Source organism: Akebia trifoliata, chromosome 3, assembly GCF_017979445.1.
Source record: "Akebia trifoliata isolate Shusen 1 chromosome 3, ASM1797944v1, whole genome shotgun sequence".
Lineage (NCBI taxonomy): Eukaryota > Viridiplantae > Streptophyta > Magnoliopsida > Ranunculales > Lardizabalaceae > Akebia > Akebia trifoliata.
The window spans coordinates 39555532-39576800 of NC_141377.1; the positions used below are offsets into that span (position 1 = coordinate 39555532).

The 21269-nt window shown below is 35.5% G+C and overlaps 2 protein-coding genes across 8 annotated transcripts; one reads left to right on the forward strand and one right to left on the reverse strand.

The window, feature by feature from the left end:
• The first annotated feature begins 182 nt into the window (after positions 1-182).
• Positions 183-10665, forward strand: LOC147406884 (heat shock protein). Of its 7 annotated transcripts, none has more exons than XM_086435220.1 (10): positions 183-495; positions 563-661; positions 742-901; positions 1003-1182; positions 2769-2813; positions 3827-3961; positions 4284-4366; positions 6528-6621; positions 6755-6853; positions 10345-10665. In XM_086435220.1, exons 1-9 carry the CDS (start codon positions 236-238, stop codon positions 6839-6841), a joined length of 1143 nt encoding a protein of 380 aa, XP_086291346.1. In that variant the 5' UTR covers positions 183-235; the 3' UTR covers positions 6842-6853; positions 10345-10665. The 7 variants fall into 7 exon arrangements, with proteins under 7 accessions (XP_086291346.1, XP_086291347.1, XP_086291350.1 ...); XM_086435221.1 differs by lacking the exon at positions 10345-10665 and adding an exon at positions 7373-7526; XM_086435224.1 differs by lacking the exon at positions 10345-10665 and adding an exon at positions 7370-7508.
• A 1302-nt stretch (positions 10666-11967) lies between these two features.
• LOC147406885 (oligopeptide transporter 4-like) lies at positions 11968-16780 on the reverse strand. The gene is made up of 6 exons (XM_086435218.1): positions 16144-16780; positions 15950-16047; positions 13744-14307; positions 13333-13585; positions 13016-13198; positions 11968-12848 (listed from the first exon to the last, which is right to left on the reverse strand). Exons 1-6 carry the CDS (start codon positions 16648-16650, stop codon positions 12234-12236), a joined length of 2220 nt encoding a protein of 739 aa, XP_086291344.1. The 5' UTR covers positions 16651-16780; the 3' UTR covers positions 11968-12233.
• Between the last annotated feature and the right edge of the window lie 4489 nt (positions 16781-21269).

Sequence of the window (21269 nt, forward strand, 5' to 3'; positions counted from 1 at the left end):
ATCCACGGATAATTTGAATTGTTAATCTCGACAATTTGAGTCTTAATCTCGACGACAAGAATTCTTTGGTACTAAGAAAAAAAGATTTTACTAACTGGAAGGTGAAATTTGAAATGTGTCCCTCCCTCAGGGTTTTTTAAGTAATTTCCCCCCTCCATGAAAAATTGAAAAATGAAATATAGAGGGCTGAGTGTGGAAGTAGTTCACTACAGTCACTGTGTCTGCAAATGCTTCCATGGTTTCATCATCTCTCATTCTTCGAAGATGGAGAATCTCACTCTCATCTACAGTTCCATTAATTCGAGCACGAAAGTTTCGATCGAAAGCAGCATTGGAAGCCCTAACTAAGGCTTCTGAAGAGAGAATCCCCAATCTGGTTCTCTACAACTACCCTTCTTTCTCTGGAGCTTTTGCAGCTCTCTTCGCTCATCTCTACCATTCTCATCTCAACCTCCCTTCTCTCATCTTACCTTTCTCCTCATTCGAGCCTCTCAGGTTACTCAACCAAATCTCATCTCATATTTTTTCTCTCGTTTCAGTTTCTAAAATTTGTTCTTTCTAGGGTTGAAGATTTGATTGTGGAACGTTTTGAGACTTGCTATCTTCTCGATTTCTTCGGACCAAAAGGATTCTCTGTTAATCTTTCCCAATCGATAGGCAGGTAAGCTTATTTCGCCCTTTTTCTCTGCTGTAATTTGTTCATAGTTTTTACTTTTCTCAAGTATTTATTGCTTCAATTAGGGTTATAGTATTCGATCATCGAAAATCCACACTTTCCAAGATTCCTCTAGGAGAAGATTGTCCAGAGAATCTGAAAATTCACATCAATGTTGAGAAGAGTAGCTCTAGAGCTGTGTTTGATTACTTCTCAAATAAACTTGCAGAAGCAAAATCTACTGATGTAAGTAGAAGCACTTGTTGCATTTTAAGCTTTAGTGAGCAATTTTTTTTTCCCTTCTCTTGGAATGGCTTCGAGAATGCATTTTTCCTTGGTCGCCACAGGGAGAGGCTGCAAGTCTAGTTAACTGTGAAGATAGAGATCGTCTGGTGGGGGTACTCAAGTACATAGAAGATGGGGATCTTCGCAGATGGAGCCTACCTGATGTTAAATTGTTTAATATCGGACTCAGTGAAGTGCGATCGCAGTTGAATTGCATTACTAATCCGTATGTGTTTGATCAGGTTCGGTAACATGAATCTATGCTCACCCCTGCCTGACATTTTTCTTCATTGATTTATAAATGTTTACTTCTTACTCCAATGATAATCCTGGGAAATATGATTATTGTAAGAGACTCATCGATGCTCATGTCCTCTGCTGTGATCTTAATTGTGTGTATTTTAGAGTGATAGTTACACCTTATAAATGATAAGAAAACTATCGTGGATACTGAATAAATACTTATCTGATTACATTGAGATAGGAAAATGATGTAGTAAGAAGTGCCACTTGGCTAAGTGGTAAGACGTGTGGAGAGTTGTTCCCAAGTCCTAGGTTCAAACCCCCTTGAACTCATACTTCTTATGCTTTCCACCAACTGTACCTGTCACTAACCACTAATCAAGCATTTACCTATTAAAATAATAATAATAATGTAGTATTGATCTAAATATAAACTTTTTTTTCCCACAAAAATGGATATAAATTAATTCTCTCCCTAACCCGCAGCCACATCTCACCTTTCCAAAACCCAGATATTTTAGCTTTAAACCATTCATAATAGCCAATAACCAGTCTCATAAACCTTATGTATTCCCTAGCCAAAACATACTCCTAAGTCCTTACAGTCCCTGTTCTACCCTATTAAAATCCAGCAACATTAGATCAATATAGCCCTTGATAGACTTCAATGGCCAAACATGATTTATGGAATTGACCCCAAGTAGTTTTGACTTTGGATAAGGCTTTGTTGATGATAAAATTATCAAGAAAATATATCAATTTATAGCATTGAAATTTTTCCCAAAAATTGTTAATAAGACACTTGAGTACATGTTCGCTACTTACACCTATTGCGACTTGTCAAGAATTTTGTTTGGACCATTTATTATCACCATAGGGATCTTACCTATTATTGTCTAATGCTAAAAAAATTCTGTCAGTCGCTTGAGTTTTATTTGCATCTATGTTTTACTAATGCAAATTAAAGGGGTTGAGGGTGGATTTTGAACATTCTAATTTTCAAAATGCAGATAAGAGATGGTTAGGAGAAAGAAATCTAGGCCACAGATAATATCATGGGTTCCATAACAAGAAGTAGTGGGAAGTGCCTCTGAATGGATAGACTTCAACCTTACATAATCTCCTATTGAATTCTTTTTAGTGTAAATGTGATCTTAAATAGGAGTGTCAATTTTGGAACACAATAACCTGAGCCATCCAGACCTGATTTGTCAGTTGTGGTCAGGGGCGGAGCCAGGGGGGCAATTGCCCACCCTGGATTTAATTTTTTTTATTTTTTTTTTCACTAAGGGTCTGTAGGTTAAGTTTTCACAAAAATTTAAAATCTTTATAAATTTTAAAAGAATAAGAATGTCTTGCAAATATTTAACAAACTTAAAGGATCAATTTGTAATTTGATCTATTTCCTTCCCCAAGTCTTTAACAAAATTAGGTTTTCTTTTAACAACTTGCAAGTCTGTAAAGACTGTAACTCATAATATCTTGCCGTCCTTTCAAATTGCAATCTCTTCTCGACCTCTCATCTCTCTCGTTTCACCTGCCGTATCGTCTCTCCTCCTCTTGGCTCTTGGCTCATGCGATCTAGCCTCTCATCTTTGAAGAAAAAGCAGAAGAACTGAACAAGGGCAAGGTACATCACATACCTTCTCAGATTTTTCTTTCCCAATTTTCCTATATTTTTTGTCTCTCTTAAGCATAATTTTAAATCTCATTGTATTTGTAATTGTATATATTTTTGTGATTGTGATTCCTCCATCTCCATGTGACCTTTGCCTTTGGATTCAAGAACACACTTTCTAGTTTCTTCAAATTGACTAATCTTCATCTTCCTGAAAATTGAAGACAAAACAATTCAGCTATGGTGTGGGTTGCCCTTATTAATTCGTGGGGTGCTTTTATAATTACACCTCTAAAAATACTCCTTCAAACATTTTTACCTCTGAAATTCAATCTCGACCATCATTTTTGTTTTTGTTTTTTACCATTTCTACCTCCATTTCCCGCCAGTTGAGCTATATGGAGCAATGTGTCTCCAATTCAAAAACTAAGAAATGGGTTTTGCAGTTTTCTCTAAAGGGTATCTGAATCTCCCATTGTTTCATGAAACAATGGTTGTTTAGTTGGTATCAGATGTGGAAGGAAAAAAATAATATTAATATGGGTTTTACTTTTACACAAGACCTAGTCCCATGGTGGGATGTGTGATTGTGAAGGATATGAGTGAACGTTTCCATCCAATTCCAAAAGCAGGGCAGCCTCAATGTGAGGTTACCCCACATTTATTTTTTATTTTAAATTAACTCCATATTGTTACAGTTTTCCAAATTTTTATTTTTTATTTTCACATTTTTGATATTATAAGTTGAGTTGACTACTAAAGTTTGCCCACCCTGGAAGAAAATCCTGGCTCCGCCCTTGGTTGTGGTCCATCCTTTTTGACTCAGTTCTGGGTTCCGGTCATGCAAGTTTTCTGTTTGTAACCGGTGCCTGATACCCAATCACTTGATAGATCTGATTGATTTGGGCAGGGGTATGAGCTAGCACGTACATAGTTGGTTTTTGTTATTTCATCAGCACAAGAACATGTGCTTCAGTTTGTAATACACTTGCACAATTTAACTTGAGTATTGTCTTTGTCAACAGTTACTGGAGATCAGTTCTATGGATTTAATCTCCAAAGGAAATTCTCATATCTCCTCCAACCAGGAGGCCGCAAATAATTTGTTGGATAAAGCTTTCAAAGTTCGGTTGGGCAAAGGGTTCTATGGAGAGTGTTTGGTATTATTCACTCTCTCCCAATTAACTCTCAGACTACAGTTCTTACTTTGGCTGTTATCAAACCTTTGTAACTGTTTATTGATTGATTAATCAGCTCATGTAGGTTGGATTACTTTCATGGTATCGCGGGTCTCTACATGTCCGCTTACTTATTGAACCACCCAATGACATATGCTCTAATCCTCACCTCATAAATAGATCTTGCTACATTAGATATCAGGAATGCTTCATGAGATGTATATTTTATTTGTTAGTTGTAGTCAATTCTTATTCTTCATATTTGGAATATCTGAGCAATGCTTGATTCCTTTGTTGTTTCCAGGGAATTAGAGCTGATGGAAATTCTGGCCTAAGCAATGAAATTGGCATGGAACTTAGTGTGAGGAGTGCTGCAGCTGGTTTACGGTAACGTTTCCTGGGAATAGGTTTTCCAGATTGACTGTCAGGACTTTGTTCTCAAGTTGTTCATGCATTTTCAGCTCTGTCAGACAGATGGTCATCAATTTATATTGTCAAATGTTAGACCACCCTTTGAATTGGCCGTGGACCTAAAATCGCATTATACTTATTTATGCTTTGCAGTTCACTGAATCAGACAGGATCTTGTCCATTACGCTCCAAGGACTATTCTACACTCCTAAAATGTTCAAATAGTTATATATTCTAGTTGGGTTTAGGAATACTTATTAATGAAATAATTCGGCTTCTTGTCTTCTCTTGTTTCTCTTTCAAGCCACAAATGTGCATCCTGCCTCCAATTAGTGCATTAGATAATCTAACCCTCTTTTGATTTGAAAGGAATCTCTTAATTTCCACACTAAATGAGAACTGTAAACTAGGCTCTTGGGTGAGATCTTCAGGGTATATTTAGATGCTGTAGATTAGTTGCCAATCCCAACCCAAATAGGGCTGCCAATAAGGTAGGGTGTCCTGGTTTTTAGCATATAACACTTATTCCTTAAACTTAATTACAAGTATGCCGTTTTTAAAAAAGGTAAAGAAAATTTCCCTTTAGGTCCTAGTCTTTTGATATTTCTCCAAAACCACTCTATGCTTAGAAATTCCCTTTCAACACCATCAAAACTAAGATGTCTCGCTATGAACTTGATGAACTGATCCAATAACCATAAATAATGATGTTCTTTAGCGAATAAAAACCTTTAATGAGGCAACATTCTTTTGAAAATCAAAGCCTAAGATGAACTCAATTAACTTTAATAATTCTCAAGTCAAGGGAACAATCTAGGGAAAAAAATTGTCTTTAAGACATCTTAATATGGTGAGATTTTCATGTGCATTAGCTTACGGTGAAGCAGAGAGCTAGTGTGCAAGGAGTTATCCCCATTGACCTCTAGTCATGAGCATTCTTGGTCAACACCAACTTGAAGAATCAGTAAACCTGTGGTGGACCTTTGGCTGTCCACCCTAGTTTCCTAAGTCGGAATTTTGAATACAAACTTCCCACAGGAAGCTAAATTCACCTATAATAATATAATCATCCATCCATGAATCAAAAAAGGAATCACTATATTGATGAGTAATAAATTGTACATCCATGCAATTCATCTATATAATAAAATAGGACGGTTGTTCCCCCACCCTCACCCCTTTTTTCTTAATCTTTATTCCCCCCGTGAAGAGGAGTTGGGATTTAATCTCGCCACAAATTTTGAGGACAACTTTCAACGTTATTGTTTTTTCTCTTCTCCCCTTTTCGAGAATATCCCTCCAACTTTATTGTCTTTCCTTTGTATCTCCTTTTTCAAGAATAGGCCTTCAATTTTATATTGTACCTTTCCTCTTCTCCCTCTTTTCTAATAATACCCCTCCAACTTTATTGTCTTTCCTTTTCTCCCTCCTTTTCTAATAATACCCTTCCAACTTTATTGTCTTTCTTCTTCTACTCCCTTGATCCCAAAGACTATTCCTTGGCCGGTAGGCACGGGTAAACTCTAGTATGACTACAATTCATAAGAGTAATAAGAAAATAGGTCCCTCGATTGACTTGTTGAGCATATCCTTACAATTTATAAAAATAATATACTCATTTGTTTTTGGTTTATCCATGGCATTGATGAGAAAGTGTGTCATAGGTTACACTGATTCTAGCATGAATGGAGCCTTTACTGTTGGTCCCAGCATGGTTCAAAGTTTTGGATCTTCTTGAAATGCTTTGGCCAAGACCATAATAGAACATTCACATCTAAACATGAAATGGTTTGGATTGTCTCGGAATGCTCAAGAATATCTGAGAATCTTCTAGTGAGACAATCTCGGTTTTTCTCTTGCCTTGAGATGAAGTTCTAAGCCTTGGTTCAAGAACCCCACTCTCTTTTATCCTAGTCACCGACAAAATTTAGCTCTTTTTTTGTTTGAACGTTTGGGAATCATATCAAAAGTCATTCTTCCTATAGCCATGTGGCTCTTTAGAACTTTTTAGTCAGCATTGCAGTCTCGTGTAACTTCTAGTTAAATCTCTCCTTATTATTCTATCAATGTTTTATAGTGATTGTTAGTTGAAGGACATAGGTGGCATCATCTAAATGAATTCTGTTAATGATGGCAGGCCTATAGGTGCAGTTATTTACATGCAACGGAATAATCTTAAAATGTGCTTGAGGAGCACAGATAGCAATACTGACACCTCTGAAGTTGCTAAGGTATGCATCATTGTGCAGCAAGCTTTTGCGTCTTTTTTCTTTCTTTCTTTTTTCCCCCTATTTGTCTTCAGTTGAATATTTTGCAATACTGAATGTCTGAATCATAGTTTCCTTTACCTCTTTAAACATGAAGGCATATGGTGGAGGAGGATCCTCAGGTTCTAGCTCCTTTATAATAAGGATGGACGAGTACAACCAATGGATTTCAGCGAATTCATGACAAATTTTTAAGGTTTGAAGCCTTATCCTTTAGATGACTTTCTTGGATTTGATAAGCATTTGTTACATTTTCAAACTTTGGCTGATTGAAGTTAAACTTGCTTGCTTCAAGAGTGCCCCTTAGATTGAAGAAGTTATTTCATGTGTGCATACTATGCAAACGGAAATTGGAGGTCTAGTGATACGTTTAAGAAGTTCTGAAGCACTTTCCAGATGGATAGACTGATATGGATAGATTGAAGCTCCTCACTACACCTAATGGTTGCATGTTCAATTTTCGTTATATTTCTTATCTCCAATGCAAACTAGCATTTCCAAGCAACTGTTATTTTTGACATGTATGTCAGATGTGTGTCTCGCACTTGTGTTCATATTGTCTCTGAAAAAAAGAAGAAATAAAAACCTTGAGTTATCTTTTCTTTGTCATCTGTGGTTAATGTGCGTGTTCGCTGATGTATGATCTCGATAGCAATGACCTTTTATTCAAATTTTCTTGTTTTTTTTTAAATTATTTCTGCTTCTATATTAGCAGGGAATTGATAAAGTTAATCAAGGTTTGAAATCTCATCTTGAGGCATTGTCGGCCAGAAGAATGATGAGGGTCCATAATTAATTCTTAGGGGGGAATCCTTAAACTTGTTACGGGAGGGAGATCCAGGACTTCTCAAGGAAGGGCAAGGTGCTGATTAATTCAGCTTCTTAAAACTGCTGTCAGCTTCTGCTGTCAGAATCTGCTGTCTGAATCTGAAAAGCTGAAAAACTTGTTTGATAGAGCTTTTTAAAACTCCTGTGCTGTTGACTAGAATCTGGTAATTACTGTTTGATACAGCTTCTAAAATTTGCTGTAGTAGGGTAAAATGACCAGAATGCCCTTAAGGTTGATAATGCAACCAGAATGCATAAAAATTATCAGAATACTCCTATACATATATAATTACACTAAATATATATAAATATAATAAAATTATATAAAAAATTATAAATATAATTATTTTAATTTTAAAATATTTATAATTCTAAAAAAAATATAGAAAAATTTATAATTCTATAGAAATTTCGACAGCATCTCCTCTTAAAAATAGACATATAAAATTTTTCTGATAAACAAAATACCTGTATAATACACAATCTAACATAATGTACACATAATGCATCAAAAATTATTAAAATACCCCTATAAATATATAATTACAATAAATATAGATAAATATAATAAAATTCTATTACCAACAAAACAATTCCATTAAAAGAACATATAAGGCTAAAAATATTACCAACAGTAATTTGAATTTAGGGAAGCGTATGGTACCCAGTAATCATACACAATAATAAAGATTCCAATAATAAATATTCATACACAATATAAGAGTTCTCACTAAGATAAATCAAGCGGGACTTTGAAGCGGGCAGCCCGCTTCAAATTTTAAATGAACCCTCCTTCATTATAAGACACGTGGCGTTTTGAATTTATTTCATGCCCCTACATTTTCACAAAAATTTGAAACATTTTCTTGAAATGCCATATGTAATCTAATGGAAAGAGAGTTTCTTCAAAATCTTGAAATGGGTTACCCGCAACAAACAGTTTTTTCCTTCAAGAACTAGTTCAATAGCCTAAACTTATTAAATTCAAAAGAAGCAAGGTTTATCCTTATCGGGCATAGACATGCTTCTGAACCTATATATACAAGCAAGAATGAAAGTCAATTTTAGAATATTTTATAAGATAGGGTGTTTTGGATACACCTTACACATTTTAAAGAATATTTGAGATACACCTATTTTTTAAAAACTAATGATATGCCCTCCTTGAGTTCAAACTTCCATGATAGACTAATAGAAAATTACCTAAATTCTATCATGTTCAACTTATATTCAAATATTCTAAAATTACATTATCATATTCTTATATTGTTTCCTAGAGATAATATTTTTGAATTTTACCGATGTATATTGGTTAGAAAAATTTTACCAAATATTATCAATATTTGATTTAGGTTTCTAAAAAATGTCTAATTTCCTGTCTGTTGTCCAATTGGAGTTCCGATCTAACCAAAATCTCCTACGATTTACCTCTATAAAGATAATAACAATTAACTTATATTTCTCATCATTTCCAATCCAAAAAAATTATATTAAAGTGAAAATTATCCCCCGAAAATATAAAAATACATAAACAAATCGACATCAAAATCCAGATTCATTGTAGATCTGGGTTAACAAATCGACATCGAAAACCCAATTTTATAAAACCCTAAACTATATGAATCTATTGAAGTTGTGGGAACTAAAACCTGAGAAAATATGAATCTATTGTTCGTTTGGGATTCAAATCTTGGTGAGTTGAGTTGGAGATCGATACTGTGATGGATATACAGGTAAAACCCATTCTCTAAATCAAAAACCCCAAACTAAAAATCGTATTCGATTTACAAAAAAATAGAAATTAAATTAATTTTCGATGTAGAGAGAGAGAGAGAGACCTGTAAGAGTTGATGCAGAAGTCGAACTCCTTGCAGATCTATGCGAGATCTGCTGCGAGAGGGAGAACTTTGCGAAGATCTGTGCGAGTTGGAGATCCAACAGCTGTGCGCAACTGTGTTAGACAATTGAAGACCAAGATGAAATAGAGATAGAGGTGTCCGAGAGGTTCGAGAGAGAGAGAGAGGTTTGAGAAGGCTGCTGTGTGTGCGAGAAAGAGGTTGAACAGAGGTTCAATAGCTTCTATTGTCGTGCTGTGAAGGCTGCTATGTGTGCGATAAAGAGGTTGAAAGAGCTTCTGTCGTCGTGGTTGAACAGAGCTTCAACAGAGTTTCTGTCTTCGTCTATTTGATGGAGAAAATAGGGAGGGGTAGAAACGTCTTTTAGATGAACCGTTTATTCAGTATCTCAAACTCCCGCAAACGCAAAATAAAAAAGCTCTCTCAAACCGCTTCTCTCATTTGCGTTCCAAACCGCAAAATTTTAACGCAAAGTCAAAACGCAGCAGCTGGATGCGTTTGATTCAGCTTCAAAACACGGCGTTTTGACGCAAACGCCGGTAAAATTGCGTTTAGAAGCGCAATCAATGATTGAAGTTAAACTTGCTTGCTTCAAGAGTGCCCCTTAAATTGAAGAAGTTATTTCATGTGTGCATACTATGCAAACGGAAATTGGAGGTCTAGTGATACGTTTAAGAAGTTCTGAAGCACTTTCCAGATGGATAGACTGAAGCTCCTCACTACACCTAATGGTTGCATGTTCAATTTTCGTTATATTTCTTATCTCCAATGCAAACTAGCATTTCCAAGCAACTGTTATTTTTGACATGTATGTCAGATGTGTGTCTCGCACTTGTGTTCATATTGTCTCTGAAAAAAAGAAGAAATAAAAACCTTGAGTTATCTTTTCTTTGTCATCTGTGGTTAATGTGCGTGTTCGCTGATGTATGATCACGATAGCAATGACCTTTTATTCAAATTTTCTTGTTTTTTTTAAAAATTATTTCTGCTTGTATATTAGCAGGGAATTGATAAACTTAATCAAGGTTTGAAATCTCATCTTGAGGCATTGTCGGCCAGAAGAATGATGAGGGTCCATAATTAATTCTTAGGGGGAATCCTAAACTTGTTACGGGAGGGAGATCCAGGACTTCTCAAGGAAGGGCAAGTCCCCAAGGAAGTTAGGGTTTTCAATTAGGGATCAATTGGAGGTTGTAAGTAGAGTGTCTTTAGAGGACTTGATAAATTGTTTTCTAAATTTACTCATTATATGTAATAAATGTTCTTGATTGTCTGTACCCATGGATGTAGACCTTAGCAGTGGATCATGTACGTTGTGTCTTTATTTGATTTGTTGCTCTCTCTTTTTTTCCTGTTTCTCTATATTGCGACCTATTATTTGTACTGGGTTCCTAGTATTTTTCTGCTACTTGGGCAATTTGTTCTCACAAGTGATGTCAAATTACGAGTGAATCGTGAAAACCACAAGGTTCAATTTTTTCTATATGGTTGCAAAGGGTCGAATGCAAAATATCTCAAAATATGAGTTGGAGGAGAAGAATGGAGCAAACTGTGCAAAATAATTCAAATTCTGTTGGATGCAGAGGAATTGTAAGACCCAAATATGAAGCCAATCTACCAGAAACATACTTGAGCTTTCTGAGAAAATTTAGACTTGGTAGCTAGTTGTGATTCTACATCTCATCATGGTTGAATACTTGATAGTGATGGCAATGCCACACCTTGTATGCTCATGTATCCGATGGATTCATAACTTAAGAAGGGTGTGAGGGTGAAAGGATTTAGATGGGAGATGGCTCCAAAGACCGATAAGTTATAAGGAGGTTTAATTATGCCCATATAAATGTTTGGCAGGGCCATATAAACAAGTATAGATGTTAGACAGTGCTATTGTTGAAAAGGCATTTGATTTCTATTAGGTTTTCATGGCTACAAGTTCACCAGGCTAGAACCCACCCATAATCATAATTTATAGTTTTCTCAAGTGATGTTTTTTTAATGGGTAAGCTGTACTTGAATCCATGACAACAAAGATGCTTTGCAATGTGTCAAACCAATTGAGCTATGGGTTTAAACCCAAGAGTTTGATTTTGTTAAGTCAGCATCGGGATCCCTACTCCGAATACACTTCAGTTGGATGAACCAATGTCGTAAAGTCTCCAAACCAGGTCTCTGGTGAATAAAGGTTCAAGGATTGGTTAGAAAGTTGGACTTCCAGTAATTAAGTTTGAGAGGGATCATAAGATTTAAGGTAAAGAGGCCTGATATCTCTAGTAAATTAGAGGCTCTTCAATAGGGGTTCGGGTGAAGGTTCTGAGTTGAGCTCAAGTGTTCAGAGGGACCAAGGAAGTTGGTTTTGCATAATTTGCCGATTTTACATAGTGAGAACTCTTTATTGTTGCTCATGAAAAGGGCAATGATTTGTTACTTTCCTTGTTTGATTCATTTTCCTAGCTATTTTTTCGTACAAGTTCCAGATTTTATTGCCACTTTGGGCAATCTCTTCCAACAATTTGTTTGGGGGTGAGTGAATCAGATACTGACTTCTAACACCAAAATCGTAGCAAAAGACAACTTCATATGCCAATTTCTACATATAATGGAAAAGAGATATCAAACAGAAATGTGCACTATCAAACAAATCTTCAATCTATTCCAAATGATTTACACCATAAACATCAGGGAACCAGCCTCGACCTTTACAGTTCAATGGCAAATCCAACATTATTGAGGCTTGCTTAGTTGGTGAAGTTTGTAAATGTTATACCTTGGATAAGAAGTAGAACCCACCTTTAGTGATCGCGGAACACTAACCTGCTTGCCTACTAGAACTTAAAAGAGACATTTTTTTGAAAGGGAAACTATATACGATCCTTTTGAGGAAAATGAGAATCAATAAACAGGACACCCATCAGCCACTACACCCTTGGCTGTCGGACAATGAGCCAACTCGCAGTGCTCACCTCCCGTACCCCACCATGTCAAGCTCTTCCCCTCCATGTTCAGCGAGAAGTATAAAAGCACCGCCATGAATGCCACTCCAGCATCCAGAGCTGCAGAAAGAACATAATTGTACCTCTGCCACCAATGTTTGCGATACCGGAAGACGAAAAAGTTGAAAATCGTTCCAACCAAAACCCAGGAATTATAGTTCACAGTTGTAGCTGGAGGCATCATTGCTGTTGCACCCAAAAGGACTGGAAGGTTAATCAGGGGGATCCAAGATTGCTTGGGGAAAGCCTTGTGCAGGAGCCAAACCAAAACCGGCCCCAATGCACCTCCAATGAAGAACCAGTTAAGGGCTGCATAGTTTCCAAGAGACCCAAAGATCCGTTTGGGTCCAACCAGACCCCAAATGACAGATGCATCGAAGAAGACACGGTCACCTGGGCACGTCCAAGGACTATTGACTGGGAGGAGGTCATCCTGGCATATATTCTCGATAGAGTTCAGTAGCCACCATGCCACCCCAAGGTTGATTGTACCAGCGACGATGGTTCCAATGAACTACGAATAACAGAGTAGAAAGCAAAAGAAGAAAATCATCAATCATTAAAAGTGTTTAGGAAAATGTAGAAAATTACAAATATTTCGTTACATGTTATTATTCTTATATGTTCTGCTCTTGTAACATTAGTTGCAAAGTTTCTATAGCTAAATAGAAGAATAAATACCTGAACTAAGAACATTGATCTTGGTGGGATCTTCATGTAATGGCCAAGCTTGAAATCATTGAGAAAGGAGACAGCCTGAGCCATGCTCATATAACCGTAGGTTTTGAAACAGACATTAGCAATTGGTTTTCCTGGATATATAATGCCCATTACATACTCAGTAATGATGTTCAGCCCCGGTGTCTGTAAGAAAAAACATTAGAACATCAACGCCATAATAATGCATTTTTAGTAAATAAATTTTTTTAATGTGTCATGCGCAACTGGTTACATTACTTTATTCAAGATTGGAGAGGATTATAGTTCAACTATGTTACCTGATTTGTTGTGGCAGTTATAATACTGATGGGGAGAGTGAACACGAAAGCAAGGACGCAAGAAAATAGGAGTCCCCACCATGGCATCTGAACCTGATCCTTCAAGACAGTGCACAGTAAAAGAGAGATCACGACAGTCACGACAAGCAGAAGGTAGAACCACCAGTTAGGTATGTCCTTGTATTTCCTCATCAATCTTGTGTGTATGTCCACCTTTCCCTTATATGATTCACGGAATCGCTCATAGATCTCGCTGTGCATATAGTTGAACACCAAATATTATTGTTAATGATCTAAACAATTTCAAAGCTTTACTAAATAAATAGATGCATGAGGGACCTTTCCAATTTGAAATCTGTCCAAATTAATGACAATTGTAGATCCATCGACGATATAATTAGGATATATTACCTTCCATAAAAAAAACCAACATGGGTGAGGGTGGACGCAATGGTGGCAAAACCAAATCCATATGTCAAAGCGAAGAACATACTCAAATTGATCCTCCCTTGCACTTCATATTGCTGCATATCTATCTCAAACTTGTTATTCACAATGGCAGTTATGTTATATATCTGTCCTTTGTCTGTGAACAAATGTGAAGAAAAGATTGGGAATGTCTTGGCATTGTACAAGTTTATCCCCCAGTATGCTATGGGGATGGCGACATAGATGATCAAGGCATAACCAAAGAAGACGTTCATGATGGCAAAGAAAGGGCAAATGAGGGGGCTGAACAAGAAGGAAGCTACAGCAGTCCAATCGAGAGTGAACGCTCCAACCCCTAGGCCTCTCATACCCGATCCGAGCTGCTGTGCTGTGACCGACTTGGAGAATAACCAGCAGACCCATGAGATGCTTGATAGAGTCGGGAAAAGATAACCCGGGACCAGGTACCAGACAAAGCTACAGACCATTGCAATCAGGAAGAATTTAGCTCTTGACATGCGTTGCTCGTCTTTCTCATGTAGGGCCCTGAAAAAATAAAATCAGAATTCACCAACACTACAATCACTACTTCATTGTGAAAATTAGGATCAACTTTAATTATATGAAGTGTGTTAGAGTGGGGAGTATTGAAAATGGTTTTATAACTCATCGAGACTAAGACGACTCAGGTGAATCATCTTGGTATTGGAGGCAACTGGTCAAGGTAATCAATGTAAATTGTTCATCACATTTATTTTTCCGAAATATGAGAAGTAATTTAAATGTTTGTGATCTATGTAAAATAAGATTTTGTACATAAGCATCTACTAATGCCCCTTAAAATAATAATAAAATAATAGTTATTTGAAATATTTAAACTTGTTTTAGGGTTTCTCGTTGGAGACAAATCAATTTGATCGTTGCGGTTGCCAAGATGAGATGAGTATCAGGTTTCAAAATCCAGTGGTCGAACACTTCCATTTGAAATTTGGAAGAAAAAAAAATTCTTAATATCTTAATAATTTTAAACATGGAATGGAGGAGTAAGATTCATTTAGTCAACCCAAAATTTTTAGTTGGCGATGATGATCGTATCCTTGGGTGATGATGAGGGTATTCTCATCATTTTTGTTAGTCTCTCATTGAAAACCATGGTCAAGGGAGATATCTCTAATATATACAAAAATTTAGGTGAGAATGATGTGTGTGTGTGTGTGTTAACTAGAAGAGCAATTGGTCCAAGTCCAAAGTCATTAAAGCCACTAAATGTTGAGTTCAAAGTCAATGCTTTCAGGCCATTGTTTTTGAAAATGAGATGGGACATTCTAATAGGTCGGCAGTCTAAAATGTTCCAACGTGCGTGAACCCAAGAAGTGGGCATTAAAAAGTGGTATATTCTGCCCACTCTGCCAGCTAAACCGTCTACTAAATTCGATCTCTTAGATTTTTTTTTCCCCAATAATCAACGAATACGAATATACGATACTATTAATATTCACACTGAATATAAAACAAATGATGAATACCATTTTCTTTTTACGAGAGTTACTAGTGCCACATCAACTTTTACTAATGTTACACCAATTCCTATATCAATCACCAAACAATTACACACAATTGGGTTGGCATTATCAAAAGGTGGTGTGGCGATAGAACTCTCTTTACTATTATTAATATTCAAGATTTGTATAAATAGATTCTTAGAAATTTTTTGCATGTAAGTAAAGAATTGATGCGATTGGTGAAGTGTTAGTAAAAGTTGGTATGGCAATAGTAGTCTTAATCTCAACAAACTGTACGGACGTTCTCAGGCCTCAAAACAAACAAAAGAGCTTCAATCCCAATACGCCCGCACCCTCGATAATTGATCAACAAGTTCTAATAATCCCACCTCTGACACACGTCCCCATCACACAATAGTAGATCAGTTGCCTCGCGATACAAACATACGTATCCCGATGCAAATGATCTTACGGTTCTCTGATGGGAACGTCGAAAATCATTACACTTTTTTTTTTTTTTTTTTTTTAAATTTTCATGTAGGGTAGGCCCATCAAGAGATAATCTTTCTATTCATGGAATTGTTGGGCCCAAACGAGAAAACTACGATTCACTTTCAGGGAGACGACATCAAGTTTGCTGTAATAAAGAGTATAACAAATCCATGTTTATCAAAGATTTCGTATACCTGAACAGAGACACTTGCACGAGAGTACCGGGCCACCACATATGCGCCGGCTCCACCACGTATTTCCTCAAAAGCCCAGCCCAACCATATCCTAAAACCTGCTCCACATGCGCAGATTAGCATCCACCATTGTTAAACGGTGCATTTTAGCAAAAAACCAGAAAAATAGAGGAAGAGAAAGAAAAAAAAAAGACCTGAGTTGTGACGATAAGAATCCAACCAGCAAAGAAGGAGATATTTCTGTGATAAAAGGCCTTAATAATGTTAACGATTCCAACTGCATAAGCAGATCCGCTCCCAAAAGCGCTTCCAGCATTAGCAAATATAGAGATGAGAACATGTTCCTTCATGTTAAACGGACCTGGATTCAGAGAGAAAAACTTCGATCCGAACCCGGGAATGTTGAACTGCGTCTTAGGGAGTACTCGGGCCATGAAGTGTCCGATTGGTAAGGTAGCGACCTGAACCGTAATCTGGGTTATGATGAGAGGCTCTGTTCTGTAAGCGAAGAATTGGTTCAAGAAAGAGAGCAATCCACAAGATAATAGACCCAGAAACCACATCCGAAAGGTCCATACGGGTAGAGATGGATCGTCTGTGTTCGTCACTGTTAGGCGAACTTCTTCAATAGGGGATAATTCGTCTTCATCGATCTCCTCTGTAAATTGGTGCTTTGGAGCCTCTATTTCGATTGATCCCATGACGAGAGAGAGAGAGAGAGAGAAATGGGTACAGTAGGGTTTTCTTGCAGTTATCTCCTCCTTTCCTCACTCGCTCTCTTCCCCTTATATCACTAACGTGTTGGGGTTGGGGGAGAGTGAGAGAGATTCTCTCTAGGTAAGAAAATTGTTTCGTTTTCTACGAGTCTTGCTGGGGTGACATTTTTGGGTTTAAAAAATGACATTTTGACATGGTGGCGTGTACATAACTGTAGATTCTTTCCCTCGAGATACGTGTAAGAAAATGTGCTCGTCACCCCGTCAAATGTCATTTTCGTTATATACTTAAAAATGTCACTCCAGTGTTGTGTTTTATTCATTTATCGTGATGTTATCATCAGATCTTTGTTTAAATATTTTATTAATTTTAAAGTGAAATTACCAAAACATCCTTATTCCTATTGGTTTTATTTTAAGGAAATATTATAGCAAGTTGGCAACTTAATAACACTATTAGATAACATTGGTAAGGAATTTGTGTAAATTTTTAAGTCTTTTTAGGTAGGGTTTCTTATAAAAATTATATATATATATATATGGACTCCAAGGGCAAATTTAAAATGGGGGCACTTGCGGCACAAAATAATTTTAATTTTAAAAGGATTTATGTATTATTAAGAAAAAAATAATTCACTGCTATTGCCCCTCAGGTTCTTAGTTACTCCCTACATAAATGAAATCCTGGTTCCATCCTTTCTTGACTTGCTAAATGAATTAGGTGTTTTACAAAAATGGTCAAGAATTTTATCAAAAGGGCCATAGGTTTTGTTATTTATTTATTGCTATTGTCATGGGTGCTACTAATAAATTGAAGTAACCGTTCATACCATTTTTTTCTCTTTTAATTCATGCAACCTGAAATTAATATCGTTTGAGACATTGTTGATGTGGATGTGTTTATATAACTATAGATACATTTCATCAAGATACAAGTAAGAAGTATTTATGATTCTATGCAAACCAATGTATCAAACTATGTCAATTCCAATGTTGCTCCAGCATGACTTTTATTTCAAAAGAACTATCCAATTAGTTGAACTATCCACGTCAGACAAAAAATATAAGATTCTTAGTGAGTGTATTAATGTTTTTTTTTTTTTTTTTTCTCGCTTTGATGGGCCCTGCATATCATCCCATCCAACACATGTACAACATTAAATATCCAATTAGCTGAACTATCGCAGTAAATATCTTGTGTGATTCCAGCATTTTCCTTAAATAAATAAATAAAATAAAAAATAAAAAAAACTGGGTGGGGGTAATTTTGGCAAACTGCATTACTTATTTTGTGGTTTTTGATGTATAATTAATGGTTGAATTGGTGTGGGCTGTAGATGACCATATTGGCAGAGAGATTCATTGTATGGTTAACCATTAACGTACGCTAGTGGTAAATGTGTTAAAAAGAAGCCTGATTCCCTTAATTCCTTGTACATATTTAATCAGATCAATTACAGAAAAGGCAAATGTATCCCATCACTTATCACTAACCATTGAAGGGCTTATTATCATTCGTTAATGGAGTCCAATCCCAACTTTCCTATTGTGAAGGGCTTATTTTGATGTAATAATGATTTATTGCTCGCAGCCCAATAGCCGTTTTATATGTGGTGCAAATGACATCAACCTTAAAGATTTTATGGAAAAAAGTCATATTTAAAAATAAAAAAAAAATTTCGAGCTTGATTTATGGAATTGAAAATGGATGGGTACCATGTACTCAAACTTCAAATTCAACAGTGACAAATAAAGATTTTTTTTTTTTAAGTTTGTAGAATTCCATCCTCTACAACCCTATGGTATCACATCATGCTTTTTAATGCCATAATGAGATCCAACAAGGAAATTTTCATTTTCGACAAAAGATTAATTTTCTCTCTTGTTACTAATGTCAAATGGTTATTGGACTGTGAGCACAACAACACTTCCATTGATTCTTTTATATTCTTATTTGGAGAATTAATGGAGAAGTTGAAAATTTTACACCATAAAAAAATATAAGATTCTTAGTGAGTGCATTAATGTTTTTTTTTTTTTTTTCTCGCTTTGATGGGCCCTACATATCATCCCATCCGGCACATGTACAATATTAAATATCCACATTTTTGGCATAGAGGCATACAGAGATTCGAAGACATAACCTAAGGAGCAAACCTAGTCAATCTTGCCATCTCAACTAACCCCTGATGAGTGAGTGCGTTAATGTTATTCAACAAAAACTTCGAATGATTCGAGTTCAACACTCTTTTATAATGTATGCATAAACTTTTTTTTGTTTGAAATTTTATTTAGTTAAAATATATATATATATATATATATATATATATATATATATATATATATATATATATATATATATATATATATATATATATAAATATATTAAATTTGCTAGTCAAGTAATTAAACTGATATCGATTGTCATCCATGTATTGAGGATTTTTTTTTTATTTTGTTTATCAAGTCACCGTTACAATATTCATCTTTGAATTCATCCTTATACAATTATGTAATTTAAATATCTAGTGTCAATCCATTTATCATTTTTGTTTTTGGTATTTTTGAATGCGCTTTTCAAGATATATATGGAATATTTTAACAATACTAGTCCTCAAGAGAATAATTGAAGCCTTGTAAACTATCTTAAAAATCAATACTGCCTATTTATTATTATAGGGTCCATTATCTTGATTAATAGTTGTGAATCCAACACTTATGATTGAGATTGGTGGAGAAGAAATTGCTCTATTAGTCGACATCCTTGACAGCCAATGATTTTTTACAGTGAAGCCTTTGAGTCTCGCGTGAAAGAAACAAAGTAAACAATAGAGCGGATACAAAATTATTCTACTGGATCCTTGAAGAATAAAGGATAGATGAATATGTGGGCTTGGGATAACACAATATGAATCATTTACTAATCTCCCTATTGTTATTGTTGTTGTTTTACTCAATCTTAAATTTAAATAAATCATGAATAATATATATGAGAGAATTGCTATTGTTACATCAACTTTTGCTAATACCACGTTAATTTCTTTGTAAATCACTAAAAAAATGCACACAATTGGATGTCATTAGTAAAAGTTGGTGTGGAAATAAAAACTTTCTTTATATATATATATATATATATATTTTAATACAGTGGTACCTTGTTGGCAGTGTCAATGAATACTCATTTAACCAAAATCGAACTAAAATTAGAATAAAAAACCCTGGTTTCGGATCTTTTGTTATTGGAATCAATTAGAGTCGGGTATAAAATGGAATCGAGCTGATAGGAATCGAAATCATTAGGTTTTATCCAATTAATACTCGGAATCGATTTATTTTGTCATTTATTTTCATACTATAGATGATTTAAGGTATTTTTTTATTTTAAAATAAATGCATATTATATAAAATTCTTCAATTTTCATATAAATTATCTAATTAGAGCTTAAAATGAATTACTCTTCTAAAACTTTATTATTTTTATATAAGATAAATTTTTATTCTTGAAAAATATCATTAATTTTTATCGTATAACAAATAATAATTAAGTTATTATTTTTTTTAAAGGAAATTTTTTTTTTTTTTACAATGATTTGAAATACTTTTTTCTCATTTAATTCTTGAAAAATGGAACCGATGGGTACCCCTGATTTTTGACAATTCCGATTCCATTTTTTTTTAAACTAAACTCGAAATTGACTCATTGACCCCCCCCCCCCCCCCCCCCCGACCTCGTTAATTGAGGGCCCAAGCGTTGTATCTTATCTGAAATCTTATACATAAGCTCATAGGCCATGTCCATCAAGACTAAATCTACTGGGTTAGATTTAGGTGATTCACACAACCACCCACCTTTTAAGTCAAGAAGTGGGGCTGCTAGGATTTGAACGTACGTCTCATTGGGGGTCTCAAGCTCTTATCACTATGTCACACCTTGATGGGTATAAATCATTATTTTTGTACAAATTAATTTTTTTAGTCCTTGTATAATTTAACAAATTCATAAATAATTCATCGAATTATTAATTGTGATCGAACTCCTAAAGTCAAAAGTCTTGTGTTTTTTTTCTTCCAAAATAATTAAATTGCATGGCTGTTTTAATCAAATCCATACATATAAAAAAAATCGATATCATATTTGTCAAATTTCTAAATTGTTGACCACGCGATCGCCAGGGATTACATGGTGAGCTTGGTGGGTCCACCGTTTTGTTGACTAGCATGTGTAGAGGTTGACTTTAAACATGTAGGATTACTTTGATTTCACTTTGCAATGTCAAGAAAGACTTGTTTGTCCTTTCGAAAATAGTCTGGAGTGATTCATGGAAGAAAAGTATGAAGGAGGATTCCTTCATCGAAGGGGGAGATTCCAAAACCTGAAAATCTTCGATTCGAATCTCCACGGGATTCACCCTGTGTTCCAGCTGTACAGACTGCCTTTTTAGTTACTATACTGATGAGTAATGCTGGTGTGACAATTGTATTTACTGCGAGACTCACATTTCTGACGTGGAGGTGCGTACATAACCGTAGATGTTTTTAATCGTATCTCGAGGAAATGAGTCTATGGCTATCACATCAACGTAGTTAAAATAAAAAAAAGTCCC

What these genes read in the sequence shown, in the direction of transcription:
- LOC147406884 (XM_086435220.1), top strand. Translation starts at nt 236, where the DNA reads ATGGTTTCATCATCTCTCATTCTTCGAAGATGGAGAATCTCACTCTCA. An exon ending in TCCTCATTCGAGCCTCTCAG is followed by an intron (nt 496 to 562) that starts GTTACTCAACCA and finishes TGTTCTTTCTAG; the next exon opens with GGTTGAAGATTTGATTGTGG. An exon ending in AGTGCTGCAGCTGGTTTACG is followed by an intron (nt 4,367 to 6,527) that starts GTAACGTTTCCT and finishes TAATGATGGCAG; the next exon opens with GCCTATAGGTGCAGTTATTT.
- LOC147406885 (XM_086435218.1), bottom strand. Translation starts at nt 16,650, where the DNA reads ATGGGATCAATCGAAATAGAGGCTCCAAAGCACCAATTTACAGAGGAG. An exon ending in GTGCAAGTGTCTCTGTTCAG is followed by an intron (nt 14,308 to 15,949) that starts GTATACGAAATC and finishes TTATTTTTTCAG; the next exon opens with GGCCCTACATGAGAAAGACG. An exon ending in GTTGGTTTTTTTTATGGAAG is followed by an intron (nt 13,586 to 13,743) that starts GTAATATATCCT and finishes CTATATGCACAG; the next exon opens with CGAGATCTATGAGCGATTCC.